This window comes from Amblyomma americanum, chromosome 5, assembly GCF_052857255.1.
Source record: "Amblyomma americanum isolate KBUSLIRL-KWMA chromosome 5, ASM5285725v1, whole genome shotgun sequence".
Lineage (NCBI taxonomy): Eukaryota > Metazoa > Arthropoda > Arachnida > Ixodida > Ixodidae > Amblyomma > Amblyomma americanum.
In genome coordinates, this window is record NC_135501.1 from 189,183,946 (window position 1) to 189,205,285 (window position 21,340).

Consider the following 21,340-nt stretch of genomic DNA (forward strand, 5'->3'; position numbering starts at 1 on the left):
TATTTTTAACAGTGGCTGTGCCTTCCATGCTCATGAAAAAAAAGGGATCCACAGACCCTGGTTATTACTTCAGCTGGCTAACCTGATGTTCGGCTGCACACCTTGGCGTCACTATGGTGACATACTTGACAAGAAACAAGCATATTTTGCAACAAGTTAAGCAGACGCGCGGCGTCCTATCGGACATGGGGAGCATCTTGCAAGAAACAGGTGGTAAAGTACAGGCAAGGAAGTTGCGAAATTTGGAACATAGAGCTTGATTCCTGCGTACGATTTGGCGACTACGCGACCTAGCTTGTGGAATGTAGGTTTCGAAACTACGGCAATGCAAGTTTACCGTATGAAGAAAAAATCTCTGGTGGAACGTAGTACGTGTTATCCAGATAGCCGCTAAAAATGGCAAGTAGAAGACGATGCTTGCATGATGATTATGGATTTTTATGGCGCAACGGTGTCTATGGTCAAAGAGTGCCATGGCACACGGTATTTTTCGATTACTCAAGGTAGGGTCAGAGACCCATTTCCCAAGCATTTCACCCTTAAGAAGCCGAGCACCAGGCCAGGGGAAAGCTTGCACCCACTGTATCACCGGTGTGTACCCGGCGGCACTGGGGATCGAGCCCCGCACCTCCCGCATGCGAGGCGGATACTCAACCACTCCGCCACAGCTGCGGTGCAGACGATGCTTGCATTATTCACGTGTTATCACCTGCAGCCGTTACGTGCATCTCCCTTTTTCTAAAGTATACATATCTTAAAGGATGATGTTCTCGGTGTTCATCCAGCATCACACTGAACGAATGCGCAGGAGGAAAAACTAGGCAGCTAATCGCACTTTAAAGGTGAACGGCTTTCAGGGCTCCATCTACGAGTAGTATTTGAAGCCCAACGACTGCACAGCAGAACCACCTGATGTTGCCGGTGCCGGCTCTTCCTTCGCAATTCGAAGGTCGCTATAATGCGGTTTTTGCAGCGGAACAAGTTAGGACATAACGGCCCGGTGCGTACAGAATGTTGCAACAAAAACGAACGAAATAAGAACCTCTTGCGGAGCGGTAACTGTCACTCACGTGTTTTATCCTCTGATTAGAGCAGAGAGTCGGGCGAGTTGTATGATGTGCATCGGTCGTCCTAATGGTTCTTCGTCATGTAGTCGTCCTCGCGCGCTTTATCCTCCACCGACTCGAATATCTAGCAAGCAGTTCGCAACTTGGAGACCTAAGGACCCTAGCTTCATGGACCTTTCCACTTCTTACACCAAGCTTGGGACACAGTTTTCGGACTGCTGCAGCCGCATGATTAATATTTATACAGTTTTACCATCGCTTGCTCAGAGCATGCCAGCAATAAACATGGCGCGGTCCTCGAGCTCCTTTCCAGAAGATGTATATACTCTCGACCATAAGCGTATACAAATGCGCGCTATGATTCACAAGCGCTGTCGGCGTCAAACGAAACACAAGCGAGAATAATTCGAAGCAAATGAGAATGAAACGATCCCATTCAAAGTAGTATCGACGCCAAATTTTTTTCTTGGGTGCTTTCTTCTTTCAAATTATGTTTTAGGATGGATGGATGGAAGGATAAGACTGGACCCTTTGAATCGGGCGGTGGTTCAAGCCACCTAGCCATGACTCGTGAAATTTTATTCTTGTCTTGATTTTAGCCACCAATCAGATAACCTTCGCTTGGTTATACATCAGTGTACATGGACCACCCCGCGGTATACGCCTACGACCGCCAAATGAGTAATAAATAAATTTTTTTCTTGATGCTGTTTTGGTTTGAGCAACCGAACGATGTATATGTGCCGTGTAAAGCGTGTGTAGGCAACGTGAGACAAGAAAAGGAAAAGAAATTTAAATATAACCACTCATACGTAGTTTAAACTCACTACAACGCTTAAGCCAGCCTACTTCAAGGATCTGCAATGAGAACGAAGGTCGTATCAGCAGGTATACTGCACTTTTTATTATGCCTCACGTCGCCTAAACACACCTTACGCATCACAGGGACCTTTCCGTTAATGTAACCAAAACTGAAACAGCATGAGAGAAAAAAAGATCCATTATAATTATTTAACGGTCACCGGCGAACACCACAGGGTCATCCATGGATTCTAATGTCTTAACAGAAACGAAAACACTGAACTAAAATTACGTGTGTATAGATATTTAAGGCATATCGAATGTCACCATTACTAATACTTAGTTGCAAGGTGCGACTACCATGGTCTTCGTAAGTGGTAACGAATCGTACCTCTATTTGTTCTCTTTCAGTTGCTGATTCCTGCTTTGAGTTAGCGTTTCATCTGGCTCTGATAGTGGTACCTGGGAGCATTACTTAACACATCTCTTCTCAAAACAGTGATCTCCTCTTCATCGCGAATCAAACAAATAAAAAAAGAGACCAGTTCGTCGGGGAGCAGGAGGGCATGCGTGAGTAGTGCGGAGGCAAGTCCTACCAGCTCGGCACCGTCCACGAGTGGCCGTAGGGGCCCGCTGCGTCGACCGCGGCCGCAGCGGCGGCGGCAGCAGCAGCGGCCTGGTGATGGTGGTAGCCCATCTCGGCAGCCGAGTGCGGTTGGGGCCGAAGCATCAGCATGGCTGGCTGGTCCGGGGTCAGCTGCTTCTTCGTTCACACACACACACACACACGGACGTGGTCGCCCACTCGTTCGTCGCCAAAAGTCACGTGGGACTCACACGGTCGCGTCCAAACTTCCCGCGACTTCTCGCTCCCCGAAGACGCCAGAAAGCGAAACTATCGCTGACTGTGAAAACGACTATCCGCTCGGACACAGCGAACTGTTCCGCCAAGTGCGAGTAACTAGACGATTAATACGGTATATTACGTTCCAACGCTAAGTGGGTGATGAGAAAGAAAGTAATAAAATTGCGCAGGATTACAACGCGCCCAAAAATATCACTAAAGCAACAACCGACGGCAATCCCGTGACTAGAAGACGACTAACAACAATAAAGAGATCTACAAGCTAATCAGTACCGCACCAACGACGACAGCAATAACCTGGAAAAGCCAACAAAGAGGAAGTACAACAGGGAACAGGGCTTTAAAGCTACCGCGCCACAACCTTTCACGCAAACAACGAACAAGCAAAAAGCTAAGGCAGGCGTCTACGCTAAGCAATGGGACAAAAAAGATAAGATTAAGATAAACTAAACACGAAGAAACTGACTCGACAGTAAAACGTGACGAGAGGGGAAAGACCGACACTAGCAGCCCAGACGAGTTTCGTGTTAACGAGGGATTCCCCCTAAACGGCGGAAAGTCAGAGTCGGGACCGGAATCCAAAACGTAAACTCGGACGTGATCTCAAAAAGGAGGCGAGAAAAGAGCGCGAAATGACGTAAACAAAAGCTAAAGGCCGGCCAGAAATAAAAGACGGCTCTGGCTGGGAGGGTGGGTAGGATGGGGAGGAAACCTGCAAACGAGACCTGGCGTCGCAAAGAGGCGGCAGTGTGGCCGTCGCCGCCGCGCGGAGAACGTGACGGGGCGTCGCGACGTCGCCCTACGTGACGTCGCGTTAGACGGCGGCGGCGACTGCGACGACGTCCGGGGATAGCAGCGCGGAGAGGGCCCCCCCGCTAGAAGAGCGTCGGACTCTGGCGCGGTCGCCCGCCGACCGAATCGGCGATTCCGCACCCGTCTCCGGTAGTCAGCGTGGCCTCCCCCTCCCGCCCCCCGCGGACGTGGAAGCCGTACGTGCCCCCGGACGAGAGCCCACCAAGGCCGCCGCCGACGCTCTCCGGACGGCCGCAAAAAAGCTCGCGCGCCGCCGCAGACGCGTGCCGACCGAAACTCGCACGTCAGCGCAGAGAAGAAGAAGGCACTCGGCGCCGCGAACCACGTCCGCCGCCACCGGGCGGTCAGGCCTCTCCGCGGGGTCCGCCGCGGCTGTGCTTCCCCGCACGAACGGCCGACGTGAGCTGAGACGCCAAGCGACACGCGGGGCGCCTTCCTTTCCCACCGAGCGCGGCGGTGGCTAATCCGAGCGAGGCGCCGTCAGCCGCGACCTGCTTCCCCGCAGCGATCACGCGCTGCGCCGCTCGACTCCGCCGCGATGCGGGAAAGCCCGGCCATCCGGCGCCCTCTCCACCGCGCCGTCTCTTCCCCGTTTCCCCTCGCGCGCACTCCCTAAACTTCCCTTTCCGCCCCGTTGGCGCCTCCTCGCCAGACTCTTGCGAGCCCACCGCGCTCGCCGGTCGGTGGGCGAGACCCCGACGGCGGCCGAGGGACTCGGGGCGTGCTCCGGGCCCTTTGGTATTCCCGGCCCGTGGCTCACGTCCCGGCCTCCGAGGCGCTGACGTCACGCAGCGAAGAGAGGGAGAACGAAGCCGGTGCGCGGTAAAGGCGATCGTGCTTCAGCCGCGGCGACGCACGTGACGGGGGAAGGGGGACTGAGATGAGAGAAAGGGGTGCGCGCGGGGAGGATCCACCCATTCGGCGTTCCTGAGGGCTCGCGCGCTTCGCCCGGGACACGCCCCGGAGAACGGGCCCGGAGCTCGGAGGGGAAAGGGGGGGGGGGGGGGGGCGAAGGGGAGCCCGGGATCGGGGGCCGCCTCTTGTCGACTAGCGACTCCGGGCCGAACGTGCGCAGCGAACTGTGCAGCGGCGATAAAAGTGCTCCGATTGGAGCTGCACGCTGTTTTGTTTTTCCTTGCTTTGCTTTCCGAACGACAGCGCCATGCTTTCACTGAAGTCGTTGTGAGCCTTCTCCGCGTCTCCCCGATAACAGGATTGTCGAAGACGCCGAAAACGGCACGGGTAAAAGATTATGTGCAGAAACGGTGTGACCGCCGCTTATTGATGCCGGGTCGTAAAATCAGCGCGGATCACGAGAAACTTGGTGGTTTCAATGTAGGATGAGACTATTTTGTGACACTGCGCCTGGAGCTGAGCGTGCGGCCAATACAGGTACTTCCTCCTTATTCGTATGTAAAAAGATACACACTACAAACGTCAGTCAGGAATATTTTTTTCACCGTTGAAAAGAAATACGTACTTCCCTTTTTCTCCTTAGTAGTGCAGATTGTTGGGCCTGTTGGTGAAGCGAAGTAGTCAAGAAAACTTCGCGCAAACCACGACGGGACATGAGGAAGAAACATGTGCACGCACATTATGCTTTTTCTCCACTATGTCCTTTTCTCCAAGCGTTTTCTATTAATACCACGACGCAATTGGTTCCCTAGCTTAGCACTATGAAGGAAAAATGGGTGGTTCTCGTTTATCAGGCTGTCTGCTTTACATCTGTCTTTCTCTGGATGGCATTACTGCAAAAAGAAAACCAACGCAAAGGACGCAGACGCAGAACAGGAACACAGGACGACGCTGGTCTCCGTCCTTTGCGCTGGATTTCTTTTTGCAAAGCATGTACCGACTCGCCCAGTTCTCCACTCTTCTAAATAGCATCCTCAAACCTAGGAGAAAATTGCACGCGACATTGACATCCAAGGTACCCACACCAATCGCAAGAAATGGTCCTCGTCCACTCTTCCGTGCTGCACAAAGTGTATGGAAAAGTGCTTAACTAACGAACGCTAATTGTGGCTGCAGAAAGGAAAAATAAACAGCCATAAAAATTATAGAAAAATCGAAGACCAGAAAAAACAACTAAAGAAGAATCGCTCGCGCAGTTCCCTCAGCAAGTCGTCATATAATCTAAATAATTACGACAAAACCACAAAATCCCAGTTCAGTTATTTTTATATGCCTGCACACAACCACTCACCAACCCTCCATTCATACACATATACCTATATATAAAAAGCCAGCCAATGGACGAGGAGGAAAATATGTCAGTACATCTGCAATGGGTCGGGGGAGGGAAAAGGCAAATGCAGCAATGAAGGCCCTCGCCCGGCCACACGTAATTACGCGGCTACAAAGAATAACTGAAATCAGATATAGCGCGTCGGGTCGACACGTTCACGCTTTGGAACAGCCTGCCGAAGGAAGCCAGCCGCAGGCATTACGCCCGCGCTATGGACAGAGTGCGGGCGCGTTCCAACACGCAAGGTACATAAACAGGGGAGAAGCGTGTCCGCCCGGTGGGGCATAAGGGAAGGAAGGGGACGGCGGCGAGGGGTTGAGTCCCCAAAGGGGTTCGGAAACAATAACGGCCGGGGAGCCGCCGTTCCCTGCACTTCCGCTGACCCGGAAACGAGATCTCAGCGACCCGGGGATGAGAGAGGAAGTGCAGGTGCTGATCAGGGGAAGGGAACACCTTCCTTCGGCCAGGGAAAGGAAACGGGAGAGGGCTTCCTGCTCATGCGGAAGCACACCGCGCGACCTTCTCATTAGGCCTGCACCCGCCTGCGAGGGTGTGCGACGTGCTCAGCCACCCGCTGAGTTGTCAAACCCCTTTCCCCCCCCCCCATTTTTTTCCCTAGTGTTGTTCCTCTTCCCCGCACCGGCCTGACCCAGTGCCCGCGGTAGGGTGGTGCGGGCCTCGCTAAAGCTTAGTCCTTCCCGGCTGCCTACAAGTGCACGCGAAGGCTTGGGCGACAAGGGCCAATCTACTCAAAACCAAGCGTATAAGAAGTAGCAATTTTAAGGGGTACAGGAAACTTTCCTGCGGAAATGGAAACTGCCCTGAACCGTCTATTGCGCTACGCTGTCACAGGTTAGGGCCTGAACTGAAAACGTACCGCGAAATAAAATTAAGAAGGGCGAACAATACTTTAAACACGCAACGTTGACGTGTGCGAAACAAGAGAGTGTATTGATCTATCTAGTAACGCATTACATATTTAAACGTACTATAAAGGAGAACAGAAAATTACAACCCGTGTCGTATAGCCAGGAGGAAAACGCCGCGTTGAACGGTTTACTGAAACGCATTTGCGACAGCGAAAAAACGACTGCAAAACGGACGGCGCAGGCACGCTGTACTATTGCGGATGGACAAAAATAGTGCTTGTGAACTCGTGCTCATCGCCAACGTCACCGCCTCCTGCATTGTTCAAGACGTCTTCCTACATAAACACGCACCACGAGCTCCGCCAGTGCTTGAATGTGGAGCTGAAAGTTGCAGGTAGGAGAGGTACGAAGAAAGGAAAAAACGCAGCACCTGTCTTGCACCTGAAACGTATACTGACGGGCAGGATGAAGTGGGAAGTGAACGGGAGAGAGAGAAAGAAAGAGAGGGGGGAAGAAGTGCTGGTGCACACGACCGTCAGGTACCTGTGTGGGTACAAAGTAGTCAATAAGACAAAAATAGTTTGCGACTTTGAGACAGCTTGCGACAGCTTAGCGGAAACTTGACTGACAGCACGTTATAGTTGACTGCACTCGAAATGATTCTTTCATACCAGCAAAGACAAGCACCAGGAAATGACGTCACTTATGACATAGCGCAGTGCAAAATACAAATGGCCTAAATATACGAGCTCTACCTGGACGGTGTATGCCCACTTGGAACAAGCCAGTCCAGGCACCGCTCTGGTAATTAGCGTCAAGTATGCACTCAGCACTTTAGAGCAGATGCTTCAACAAGGACAGTCGGGGCCAAAAGTTTCTGTTCCGCGTGTTCCTCAAAACAAAGCCGACAGCTCTGCTATTAGCAGGCGGCTGGAGACCACACTTGTGGAGATTAAGGAACAAAAATCTGACTTTCATCTCCACAAGTGTGGTTGCCAGCCGCCGGTTAATAGCAGAGCTATCGGCTTCGTTTGAGGAACACGTGGTGCACAGACTTTTGGCCCCGACTGTACACACAAATCTGGCCACTAGTCGATCCGCTGTACTTGCAATCCAACCAAAGATAAGGGCGGCAAGCAACCGTACGGCAGGACATGCAAGCAGGCGCTCACGATTTTGTGACAGATGTTTGACTCGTCGCGTTTCCGTTCGATACCATAAAGTTAAGCTACTCAGAAAGAAACAAAAATAACAAAAAAGAAACGCGTACCACCGGCGCCGTCAGCGGGAAAGCGCTGAACAATAGTCCTTGCCGGACCCGCTTCCCGCTCCCTATAGCGAACTAGCCTGATTGGCTCCCCGGGCAGCGTTAACTCGCTTTTACACCTTTTCCCGACTTCCCCACGCCTGCTAGCGGAAAGCTCTTCCGGAGCCCTTGCTCCCCATTCCAGGAGCTTCGGGAGAGAATGCGCGCTCGGCCTCCACGCAGTTATGTGCAGTTGAGCTGAGGGAAACGCTCCCTCGTCCGACGTGCTAGAGCAAGGTTTTCGTCGTGCGCTTGTCCACACTCAGCTGTATTTCTTATTGTATTTTTGTTCCATTTTCGCTTCTTTGTTGGCACGCGATGGGCTATGCAAATTATTCATCTTTCTTCACAGAAAACGGTTGGCTAGATTGATTTTGGTGAATGAATGCGTCCGCTGTCATTGATCCTTTGGCCTCCGGCATTACAAACCCAGCCCCAAGGATCCTTTACAGACGCGTGTATTCCTTTGAATGTGAACAAGACATCCATTACAATGCACAGAAACTTGAAGGAAATTTTATGTTTTTGCAAACGAAGGTGTCCGCCTATCGCACGCGATTTCCAGCTGTCAATACGTGTACTATACACAACGATTCATTCATGACATTTACACGACAGAAGACACGTATAGCGTACTCTTTGTGACGTCACGCAGCTCATCCATCAACCACGGTCTTTTTAATTAATTCCTATACGTGTATTAAAAACACGTGATGCTCACTTAAATTTGGACAATAGCCTCTTCTTTAAAAACGCACGAAATTTAGAAATGGATCCCCAGTTCTTTTTAATCTTTTTTTTTAGATTTAGCTCAGGATACAGGAACGTGATGATTGTTTTATCAGATCTCGTATGTACTGTGATATTTAGAACTAATAAAATGTTTACAGGCCAGCAACAAGCGTGGGCAGCACTCCAGTATACCGCGGGAACTAGAAGGCTCCAAGTGTCATTAAATCTCAAATCAAGAACAGAAATGGAAGTCCATTCAATTCAACTGGAGAACATCTCTGACCATCCCAGATTTTACAGTTAGTACAAATAGCCTAAAATATTGTTAGACGACTTCGGAGAGGAAAAATTGGAATTTAAATGCGAAAATCTCTCATTACAAAATTCCTATAATAATAGTCGTTATAACGTAAACAGAACTTGGTAATGTGATCCGAACATCCGTTTCTGCGTTCTTTTTATAGTGCACTTCGCCACCATAAAGATAAACGATGTGCTCGGGGTGATTTTTGCCTTCCGCAGCTGCACCGGATCTGCACCTAAACGACACCGTTTTCTCAATAATATAATGTCCTGCGGTTCCGCTTCTCTTTACAACATGAACCGGTGGGCGAGTTGGTCAGACGTGGTTCTTGTAAAACAGCGCAACGGCTCGAAGCCAAACAAGGAAGGGACAAAACACAGCGCTTCTTTTTAGTTCTACAAACTCTCTCGTCTCCCTCCCCTTGTTCCATGTATAAATATTTACACAGCCTCCGTTCTTCATCACAGGAAACCATTTTTAGACGAATCGCCACGGCGGCCATATATCACCCTATTTGTTCGTTTCGGAATAAAACACTGCCTTTTCTATTAAGCCCCGCCGCGGTGGCACAGTGGTTAGAGCGCTCGACTACTGATCCGGAGTTCCCGGGTTCGAACCCGACCGCGGCGGCTGCGTTTTTATAGAGGAAAAACGCTTAAGGCGCCCGTGTGCTGTGCGATGTCAGTGCACGTTAAAGATCCCCAGGTGGTCGAAATTATTCCGAAGCCCTCCACTACGGCACCCCTTTCTTCCTTTCTTCTTTCACTCCCTCCTTTATCCCTTCCCTTAAGGCGCGGTTCAAGTGTCCAACGATATATGAGACAGATACTGCGCCATTTCCTTTCCACCAAAAACCAATTATTATTATTATTATTATTTCTATTAAGCAGTGACGCCCGCGAAGGGAGACGTCTCCTCTCGCTCAAGCGCCGTCACTTCGAGAATGAAGCACGGCCGTTTCTTCCTCACACACTTCCTCCCACACACAGCTCAGATGGCAGCAACCGCCTGCTTAGCACAGCTGGCAGTTCGGTGGCGTTGCCCACACGGCGTTGCACAGAACCAGCGGGCAAGAGCACGCAGGGAAAAAGCAGCAGCCGCCGAGACAACCCGACCGGTAAATTTGCCCGGCGCGGGCGCTTCCAAATCAGGTGATAATAAGGCGGAACGAGCCGGGCTGGCTGTATCCGAACGGGTGTGCCCCCCCCCCCCACCCTCTTCCCCAATTCCCCTTCGCAACAGCCACTACGACCACCACCGGCGCACTTGGAACTCCGCCGGGAGGAAACGAGTTGACGAGGCGCTCGCCGAGGGAACGCAGGGAAAGGCTTCGTGTGGGGGAAACTCTCCCTCCTATCCCTACTGATGCTACGACTGCGATGAGCGCCAGCGTGGAAACCGCTCTTCGCGCCTTCTGTGTGCGCGCGCCTCTTCGAGGCTAACACCCCCCCCCCCCCCCCTCCTCCACCCCAGCCCAAAACCTCCCACAACCTCCCCCGTCCTGCCGGCACCTCGTTCCGTCCTTCTTCCCCGTCCGGAAGCGGAAATAGAAAAGGGACGTGACTTCTTTTCTCCTCCGTCCCTTCCTCCCCTTTTAACTCCCTTTTCGTCCCTGTTTTCTCCTTTCGCGCTTTGTTGTCTGCTCTGCGCGCTGCTTCCTCGAAGCGTGCAACGGCGACTCCCCCCCCCCCCCCCACCTTCTCGTATCCAGAGCAGCGCTGGCTTGTTTTTCCATCTCAGCTCCTGGAAGGAGCGGCCAGTTAGAGGGGCGAGGGGAAAGCGGAAGATAGTGTGAGAGAGACAAAAAAGGGGAGAGGGTCCGCCAAAAGCAATCGCGAGTGCCGGCAGGCGCCGAGGACGTGACCGGCCGTTCAAGAGCCGTGGACAGGAATAATAAGTGCTCCAATAACAGCGGAGACAAAAGAAGCAAGAAAAAATGCGAACGGACAGAGGGAAGCGGGAGAGGCCGGCAAATGACGAAAGTTGGCGCACGCCACGGCTTTCGCTCGTTCCACCACCGCTACGCGGCGCCGGGGCTAAAATGCCGAAACGGTGGGGAAAAAGGTAGGCAAGAAATACAGCGCACTGGTATAGACAGGGGCGACGTGAGCCTATATAAGACGAACAGCATCGTGGGAAATCATCGGAGTCGGAGCGCCAGGCGCCGTCCTACCGCGGTGGCGCTGCGGTCATCCATCGGAAGAGTTTTTGCGCAAAGAACTCGCGAAACAAGCTGCGCGAAAAATATGTCTAAGGACAAGGACGCCAGCAAGCAGCTGTGCGACGTTCTTGTGTGGACGGCTATGAACGAGGTTACGTGCGACTGAAGGGGCCCCGAGAACAAATCGCCTAGATTGATGGATTACCACGTCATGTCTGCAGTGAAAAGTACGACTTCTATCATCATCAGCCCGACTACGCCCACTGAAGGGCAAAGGCCTCGTCCATATCTGTCCAATTAACCCTGTCTTTTGCCAGCTGCATCCACCCTATGCCTGCAAACTTCTTAATCCCATCCGCGTACCTAACTTTCTGCCGCCCCCTGCTACGCTTACTTTCTGTTGGAATCCACTATATTATCCTTAATGAGCATCGGTCATCCTGCCTTCCTGTACAAAGCCCTGCCCAAGCCCATTTCTTCCTCTTGATTTCGACCAGGATGTCATTAACCCGCGTTTCTTCCCTCACCCCCCCTCTGCCCGCTTCCGGTCTCTTAACGTTACACCCGTCATTTTTCTTTCCATGGCTCGGTGCGTTGCCCTAACTTAAGCTGAACCCTTTTCGTTAGCTCCACGTTTCTGCCCTATAGGTGAGCACCCGGTAACATACAGCTATTGTACACTTTTCTCTTGAGGGATATTGATAAACTGCCATTCATGATCTGAGAGAACCTGCCATATGCGCTCCACTACATTCTTATCCTTCTAGTTACTTCGAATTTTCACCAATAGCTTTCGTCTATAGAGCCCTAAAACTGAACCGCTTGAGTGTCCTTGTGCTATAGGCTCTCCACCTAGCTATGCCTGCATTTCTCCCCGAGCTCATTCATCGTTAAGTAACCAGCCCGTAAGCAGAGATGCTCAAACGTTCGCACTATTTTTTTTTTAGGTGCATCAAATATCCTGCCCAAGGCTTCTTTCTTTTGAGCTAAAGCTTCCTTAGCACAAGTCTGTCGAGAAGTTGTACCTCACACCGCGTACAAGTATGGAGAGTTTTAGCAGACCCGAGAAGTATTCGCGCAGACGTGGGGCGCGCATCTACCACTTCGCCTGCACAGCAGGTATACATTTACCCGGCACAGGTCTAACACATCTCTGCTAAGCTAAAACTCTCTAAGAATACGGATCAGACAGTCTTCCGGAACGAAAGCAATTCATCAACGCCTGTCGAAAACATCGTGTACACAAGCTGGGCCGCCACGCGCAGAATACACCTGACAGTTCAAAAAGAGCACCGCGCGGCACAGAAATGATAAGTAGCCCTCGGGCGGAGTGGAGCCAGATTGAAACAGTCACGTCAACGGCCATTTCTTTCTTTAACTCAGATTGACGCCCCTCTTCCATATACAGAGACTCCCAGGGGTGAACGCTGAGGCTTGCATTGGATTTCCTTTCTTCCATATTTTGTTTAAAGTACAAAGTAAGAATATCTGCGCACTTAGGTATTCGCCATTTAGAATGGTACACACTCTGGGGCTAGTCTTCGAAACCTCGGGACCGGAGATGGATCGCAGAGCTGCCGTCGTTGACAGGTCGCATGCATTTGATAAAGACGAATTTGGAAAATGTTGAAGAGGGCTGTCGTTCAGTCATTATAATAGAATAATTTGCTTGGTCACAGACAAGAAGTTCGGTGCAGTACTAGCTGGAAAAGCTGGGTTTCACCTCACAAATGTCACCTGTGTTCGCCAACAAAAATGGGCGTCCGTGTCAACCTTTTCGGAGATGCCGACATAAACAGGAGGAATGGTGTTAATTAAACCAGTACAAAACGCGAAACTATAAGAAACAAAAGAGACCCAATGACGTCGTCACAGGCAAGCCATAAAGGTACCTAAATAACGAGCTGTTCCCCTGATTTCGGAACGTTTCCATTGTTTGCGGGTCATTGTAATTTTCCAGCCTTTCTTGCCCAGTTCGCAATCATGATTTTCTTGCGTTTTCTTTTTTCGGCCACGGAAAGTTGGTTTTGCAGGGTTTGATTTGGCGTGCGCATAACGATGGTTAGAAAATTCACAAACTGCAGGTAGCTGTATTAAAACTGGTAAACGTCAACGAGCCACCTAACCATTCGGTAGATTAGCGGTCATTAAAATGGAGGCTATACTACTGTATAATGCGGCTTGCCTGCACTCCGCCCCCCCCCCCCCTGGCCTAAAAAGAAAGTAAACTAAGTCTCTAATGAGAAGAACATCTGGTGCTCTTTGCACGCTTGAGAAATGGCGTCACAGAAAAATAAACATAGACACCTGTCCGCATGTGCCGCTACGTAAAAAAAAGCAGCGCTAAAGAGATTTACGCGGCCGAAATGATCAAAACAGCGAAAAGAATAGAGAAAGCATTGAGAAGACACTTCCAAAACTTATTCAAAGCGTAACGAAACGAAAAAAAACTGTAAAAGAGACGCGCGCGACGCTCCCTTCTGGAATTTTTCACAAAGCGCAATTTTTTCCTCTTACGGACTCCGCGCAGCTTTCCTCACTTTTCAAGCCGCGGTATTATCGTGGACGCCGCTTCGGCACGGCTCGTCATAAAACAAACGGACGGTCGGAGTCCGGAAAGAAACGAACAATAAAAAAGAATACGTCAACGACAGCGCACGTAAGGGCTTGGAAGGTGGAAAGAATGACACGGCAGCACCACTCTGCACAGTGCTGCTGTGGTGACCGCGAAGGCACGGAGGGCTGTACGGGGCCATATATATACGCGCACCCTGCTAGTACAACTTCATTTTCCGGGCACTGGGGGCACCCCGCAGGACTCGCCAGCACCCCAACCACCCGACGCTCCGCTGACCGAAAAAGCCCCGAGGCTCAACGCCGAGGCCTTTTTTATGCCTCCCTGGCCTCCGCATCCTCCTTGTTTTCCCGAATCTTTTTTTTTTTCGGTCTTTCGTTTTCAAAACCTTCGATGGCTGGCGCGTCTCATGTTTCATATTTTTTCGGTAATCCCCCACCGTCCCGCACTTTTCGTCGCCTCCTATTACTCCCGTCATCCGTTTTCTGTGGAATCTGTATTTATTCTTCTTCGTAGATAAATTCAGCGGATTTGCTTTTCGACTCGGTTGCTGTTTCTGTTTTGTTTTTTCTCGAGGTGGGCCACGATGGTCCTTCTCCATTGCAGCCAGGGAAAATGTGCGAACTGCCCAGCACTTCTAGCGGCGGCGAAGCTCGGTTTTCGCATAGCACGGTTTTCGCGTGGCAAAAACGGGTCGCGCCGCGCTTTCCAGTTGTTTTCTCGGCGAAAGAAAGTTGTTGCCTTAGATGCATGCAGTTCCGAGGTAGGCGATGAAAGCCTGCTGACAGTAGCAGTTTGACGAACAATAGTTATTACAATGCTCTCTCGCGCACAAATCCTTTGGTTGTCTCGGAATTATGTGCGCTTGATTCTCTGCCTAACTCTTGCAAGTTCTATAACTTGACGCCGGGCTGGCTGGTATCTACGATTTCCGTAGCGCCACACAAAAGCCAAGGACACTTACGCAAAGAGGACTACATTTATCTCGTCATTGGCATCGAAAAGAACAAGGCCAGGCGAGAAATGTGAAATTTTCCACGCACCGACATCCTTGATGAAGTGTTAAAGCTCCCGTTAAATTTTCACGAGTTAGCTCACCAAAAAACTCGGATTAGATGTCGTGCTGCTGCTGATTCCTTTGACGGAAGTGACGTCACGTCCGGTCTGGTGACGTCACTACCCTCTAGCCGATGGGAATTACATGATCTGGTGTCGTCATTTGCCTCCAACCAATGGGAATTATCGCGTATTGTGACGTCACTTTTCTCAAGCCAATGGACGAATTTTATCACCGACGACACATTTTTTTTCTCGATGAGGCTTTTAACGCAATCGCATTAAAACACGACAGTGCAGCCTCTATGGCAAGCTTTAAGTGTGGACTGCAAAGCGAGGAACGCGTTTGCTCGTGACGCACGCACCACGCCGACATTCTCAGCCCCGTTCGTGCTGCAGTGCGCCGCGCTCCTATTCTCCGTTTCATGCATCAAATGCGACGCCGTGAAAGGTACGGAAGAGAGGTCTAAGGCACGAGAACGGGAGAGCGTGTCGTCAGCAATAAGAGGGCATTTATTCTAGCTCGTGACAGATGAATCATGCTAAAGGCTTGCAGGCAAAGCATCATACTGTTTTTCGCTCGCCACAAGAGGGCGCACTAGTTTTTGATCGCGGATGTAGGCAGTGCAAACAAGAGCGCCAGCCATGACAGCGTGTAACCTGACGTCATATACGAAGTATAGCCACTTCGCTGATCCAGCGCTGGCAGGGCGTCAAGGAGTGTCGCGATTTCATAGAATGGCCCAAATTAGTCAGCCTCAGCGGCGAGAGTAGTCCCGTTTTCAAAATTCTAAAAACTGATACGGCTATCACTAACGGCCGGCTACAAATGCTGATCTCAAATCAGGTGCCCATCGGTAATAGTTAAAAAGTTGACTATTAGAATCTAGTTAATCTCTTTACTATAGTTAACATGATTTGCCTGTTTTTCGACGTCCACAAACACTGGTATTACTATGACTCAAAAAGCTTCTTCCGAACGCTGGCTTCTGAACGGCTACAGACAGCCGTAGATAAGCGCACATTAGTCTTGCTTTCAGTGGTCATACGTGGGTACGTGCACACAAAGTGCTCCAGATCAGATTTACCCAAGAATGCAGACTGGCGCCCATAGTTTCTCCCACCGTTAAGGCTGCTTTAGCGTAAGTTTCAGGCGCTAGAACAGCAGACTGGAGCGTTGTAGTTGTTGTTCGCATCTTCAGATGGCATATACCAACGAAGGGGGATTTGCCAGGGTGTGGTGAGGAATGCCAAGCAAATTATTGAAGTGACTGCAAGGTAAAAGTGGGGGGAGGAGGGAGGATGGTGTTCCCACAGTGTTCCTCCTTGTCGTCTTCGAAGAACCGTGGTCGCGCGCAGTCGTAGCCCCAACGCACAGCCGACGAGAACAAACGCAGCATTCACTGCACTCACCTGGCACTGGCTGCCGAAACTTCCCTTGTGTGGAGAGCACTCGGAGCGTCTCATCGAAACACACGCGCACACACAGCATCCAACACAGAGCGAACGTCTAGTGCGACACAGCGCGAGGAAGAAGAAGACGCGACTACCGGCGCAGAGGCGGCTGGGGCACCGGCGGCCGCCAGCCGAACGCAACAACTCGGCCTGGCTGTCACAGCACACGCCAGGAACCGCCGCACCGACATGGCGTCGCGCGCCCGACCACCGCGGAGCCGAAAGCAACTCACCTGCAAGAGAAAAAGACGACAAAACACAGATTAGAAGAGCATGAATGCTTATTGTGACGTGCAACGACATTCCACAAAATATCCACGAAAAACTCATCTTAAACTCAATAGAAAGTCAACATATTGTGTACAGACAGTCAGAAACACTTTTATTATCAAGATGGGATGTTGTTATTCTAAACTGAAACAGAAAACTTTCACGTAGTTGTGTACTGGATAAACGAAATGCAATAACGACAACTGAAGTGTAAACACACAAGAATATAAAAGTAACATTTGGAAGGGCAATAAATACAAATAAGTGGCAATAACAACGCCGCCATTTATTCATTCTAAATTCTATGAGTTCATTCTATACGTCCCGTTAGGTGCAATGAGGTCACTATCTTACGCTACGCTCGACGCATTTGACTGCTTTGTGAAGTATTGGTGGTGCGTTCCAGGCATTAAAAGCACATTTTAAAACCCTAATAAAGCAACAGCTCGGCTCATCCGACCATAAATAAGGCGAGACATCAGAAACAGTCGCTGAACGGGCAGAGATGGAACGGTCAGCAGGGGCTCATACGACTGACCAATGTGATCACCGCGCATAGCGCGGCTGTGCCGGAGAAATGTCTGAGGCACTTATTGGTCATTTTTCTCTCGTGGCTGAACAATTCGAGAGGACTTTCCCGTCCACCAAAAGCGCGCTAAGGGATCCCGCGCGAGCAGCTACGAGCGAGAACTAACGCCCCAGCAAAAGGTCGAAATGACCTCAGCCCGACATACGGCGAGGCCAGACCGGACAGGCTGGAAAGTCCCTCGGGTCCCGTTGACCGGGGCGAGACGGGGCCACTCCGAATTTACAGTCCAGGAAACGAACCCTCAACCTCGCTTCTCTTGCTCCTGTAACCTGGCCTCGATAGAGAAAGACTCCCTGCCATGCGCGTTCTTTATTCACTGTTCTTTTGGTCTTTTATTTTAGGCGTGCTTTATTCGTTGCTTTATTTGTATTCTTCATCACCTTTCCGAACGCTGCACTTGAGTTCCACGTCCCTCCACGTACCTCTCTCATCCACCTCAACTGCCACCCCCCCTCCCCCTTCACCCCCCTCCGTCTCCCCACTGGCCGCTCCCTTCAGACACACGCACACGGGCACCTCCCGTCTGCGCCATTATCACCCACTGCCCACTGGCACCCTCTTTAACAACGCGCTGACCAAAGCGCCCCTGTGCGCTCTGCTCCGCCACTTGCCTTCGGTGCAAAGTGGGGAAGGCAGCTGCCGGTCAGTGCGGCCTCTGTTGTCCCCCGGCGCGCTGGTCAACTTGCGTTCCCGCCACGCTGGCTTACTCACGGGCCTGACCAATTGATGCTAACGGAAGTAACGAAGTTCGCCTCCCCCCCCCCCTTCACCTCCCTCGTCTTTCAGTTCACCGACGACAATTGGGGAGCTGGCAAAGGAGTCCACAGAGGATAAATAAGCGGAGCTTCCCAATCGTGCCCTGTCTTCGTGGAACCATTGTATCTGATCGACAATGCTACACGCTGAAACAGCAAGAAGTTTACGCCTACCCTTGATAATGAGAAGAAAATACTGTCTCTTATCAAAAGCACTGCAACCCCGTCAGTATACCCGTACGCCGCAGCTCTGAATTAGGTTAGCGCGGAGAGCAATGACAGGCAAATTTTATTGGAGATTCCTTGCGACTATAACAACAAACGCCCGAAGATTTATGCGATCTTTTGTAGCACACTCATTTTAGGTGTCATTAAGAATTGGCATTTTAAGTATGTACTCATATAACATCAGAAAAACATAAACGACAATCTAAACGCCAGTCTGGTACTCCCCTAACGCCGCGCAGGCAAGAACACAAGGCAAGCAAATAAGTTTATCTTCTTTACGTTTAAATCTGCCGACCACAATCGGGACTCCAATTGAAGGCAGTCGCAAGCAGCGTTACTTTATATAGAATTCAAAAGCGTGATTATTGGACTGCTCGTGCCCACAGCCCTGACATCAGCGAGTTAAAACAGCGTATGGGACCTTCCTAAATTGTTATTAGGTCGGCGTTTGTGCACTTGTACAAAGGAAGTATGTGCCTTTTGCGCAACTATAATTATAAGATACTTCACCGAAAGATCCACCTACTAATTTCATGGCTTCCCATTGGCCACAGACATCCCTAAAACACTAATCCACTCGCAGCTTCACATCGAATAGTATTCGCGTGAAGCGCAGCGCAAAGTGCAATATCTAAGAGAAAAAACTAAAAGCAGAAGGAGAAACTAAAGGAAAATGCGTCACGAGTGCTGCCAAGCACAGGAACCCAGGCTGACCCAGGCAAGCGGTTTCTCTCACGAGAGATGCGCGAACAGCCACGGAGGGTGAGACACAAGAACAGCAGACCGGCAGACGGGGACACGTCAGGAGCATCGGGTGTTCCCCAAGTGCTCCCCGCGCTGAAGCGACGGGAGCGACCGGGAACAAACACCCTCTCCGAGTCCTTCACAATGCCGCCTCCGACGAGGTGGGACAAAGGCCAGCGCATTACCACCGCGTTGGACCCGCGGCGACACATCACTGCCCGTCCCCCGCGAGTCGAGAAGCTCTCGTACGGTACGTGAAGACATGCGGTTGTATTACGGCTGAGCAGTATGCACGAGTAATAACTTATTTGTCTGCGCATCCGCACGAAGTTAGTTAGAGGCGAGAACCACGCATACTTTCGCGGGAGAACCGGACAAAAGACGGCGGGAAAACGCTACCAAGGACTTCGCGATCTACGAGTGTCCACACACACAGCAAGTTGTAGGCGGATACAACTAGAGCGAAGGCAAGAAGAAAGAATATGGTGAGAACAGGAAGAAAATAAAAACAAACCGGAGGAAAAGTGAGCAAGAATGGAACGAATGGAATCACTCGTCGAGCGGGAGTCAGCCGCAACCTGTTTTTGGTGGCAGTGTTTACAGGACGCCGGTTGCGCGAAGGGGGGGGGGGGGGGGGGGGGACAGTCGATCCGTGTAATAGGCCTATCTATATGGACCCGCTCGGCGGCGACGACGCCGAGTGGGTTCCGCGGTGTCAAGCGCCAGGAGCGGTGAGAAACGCGCCCCTCGCGAGACAACAAAAGGGAAGGAGGGGGGAGAGAGACGCTGCTCCATGTACGGAAGGGCCGCAAACAACAACGCGGGCGACACAAACACGCCCAATGCGACTTGCAGCCACATCTCGTGTGTAGTGCAAGCCGAAGCAGAACAAGCGTAAACAAACCAAAAATAGACGAAAAAGGAAAGAATACCAACGGGTTTACCTATTACGGGGCGCAAACATTTTCGTTCTCGTTTCTCGCGTTTTCCCGTTTTGATCGAGAGGAGTTGTCCTTTTCGAGAAGTTCGAAGGGAACTGAGATAGGAAAGCCTAGGGGAAAATGGTTTATTTGCACAAAAGCATTTCCGAGCCACGCAACTGCTGGTGAATAGATGATGAGTAATCGAAGCGTATGAAACCACCGACGGAAGAAAGGGGCGCACGTGTTGCACGCGTTTCGAAATATGCATTCCATATCGTCTTCTCGTGCGCGCTGGTGGTCGTGGTCGCCGAGGGCCACCGTGGCAGGGGAAGAGCCCGCCTTTAAACCAAGCACGTCCGAGTTGTGTTTGATTACTTGTTTGCTAGGCGACACAAAACGAAATGGACAAGCTCGGTCCCCAGGAGAAAGAGTGCTGGTGACCGTCGACAATAAACAAGTCAAAACATATCACCAGCCAGAGGACAGAGAATGCGTGAGAAAAAAAAACTAAATAAAGCAAAAGTGAAGGCTCTCTCCTCAATCGCATTACTCGCATTACATTTTTTTTTTCCTCAGCAAACCTCCCTTTTATTTTATTTTGCTTTATTTCTCACTCTCTTGGCGCCCACAGCGAATGCGCCCGGGGTTTTGAAAGTAAGCGAGTAGACCAAAAAAAGGGTGCATTGTAAACAAGCCCGGGGAAATGCGAGAGGACGAAAGGAATGTAAGCCAAGCTGCCTTCGCCACATAGCACGTCTGCATTCGTGAAAGCGTCCCTTTCAGTTCGTGATTGTATTTCCATTTTATTTTTATTTTTTTCGCACCCGGGGACAAGCTTTAACCGCTTCCCGGGACGTAGCCTTGCCACAAGCTTTTTGTTCAGGTTTCGCCTGTCTACAAATTTTATTTCCAGCGAAATAAACAAGCAACAAGAAGAAAACCCTAAAAAGCAAGGTGTATAAAAATTAGCCCGACTGAAGCTCCCTCGCGTTAAAATTTGGCTCTTGCAGGGCACAAAAAATACATAAATGCAGAAAGCACAACTATGTCACGAGAATTCCACTCGTATGTAGTCGGACATAACATTTCCTTCGTTTTTATACTTTTTCTGTGTGTGTCTTTTGAGACCTCGAGTGCATTTATTCCTTTGGCAGCAACCAATCTCCACAACATCTAAGCTTCTGACTCTTTTGGAAAGCTTAAACGTCTACGACATGCGGGATATTCATTCCATTGCTGTCCAAAACATATACAGCGCCACGAATATTTCCTCCTTGCTTTTTTCTAGTTGGGCGAGGGGCGGGGGGGGGGGGGGGGGACGCTTGTTCAATACAAGATACTTCGCATGACGGACAGACGTGAACACTGCCCTATGCCACAGGACAAAGTCGGTCCTTGAAATGTTGGCAGCAAGCCCATGGGTACGCCGCTTTTCTACACTCTAAAAACACGCCTAAATGGGAGTAAAAGGGGAGTAAGCTATCCTCTACGCACTCCCTTTAAAGAAAGGGAGTGCGTTAGAGGACAGCTTACTCACTGTTTACTCCTTTGTGTTTAGACTGTAGCTTTCAGCTGCGAG

General features: G+C 50.7%; 1 protein-coding gene across 2 annotated transcripts in view; it reads right to left on the reverse strand.

Annotated features, from left to right (window-relative positions):
- The window catches only part of trh (PAS domain-containing protein trachealess), a 90,364-nt gene extending 73,877 nt beyond the window's left edge, over nt 1–16,487 (reverse strand). Inside the window, exon 1 of one of the 2 annotated variants that reach the window (XM_077666186.1) lies at nt 16,211–16,487. Coding sequence is in view for 1 of the 2 variants with exons in the window: in XM_077666185.1 (XP_077522311.1) it covers nt 2,465–2,604 (140 nt within the window). In the remaining variant the exon portion in view is untranslated. Of the gene's footprint in view, nt 1–2,464; nt 2,640–16,210 lie in introns of those variants that run through there. The other variant, XM_077666185.1, reaches the window with a different exon arrangement.
- Between the last annotated feature and the right edge of the window lie 4,853 nt (nt 16,488–21,340).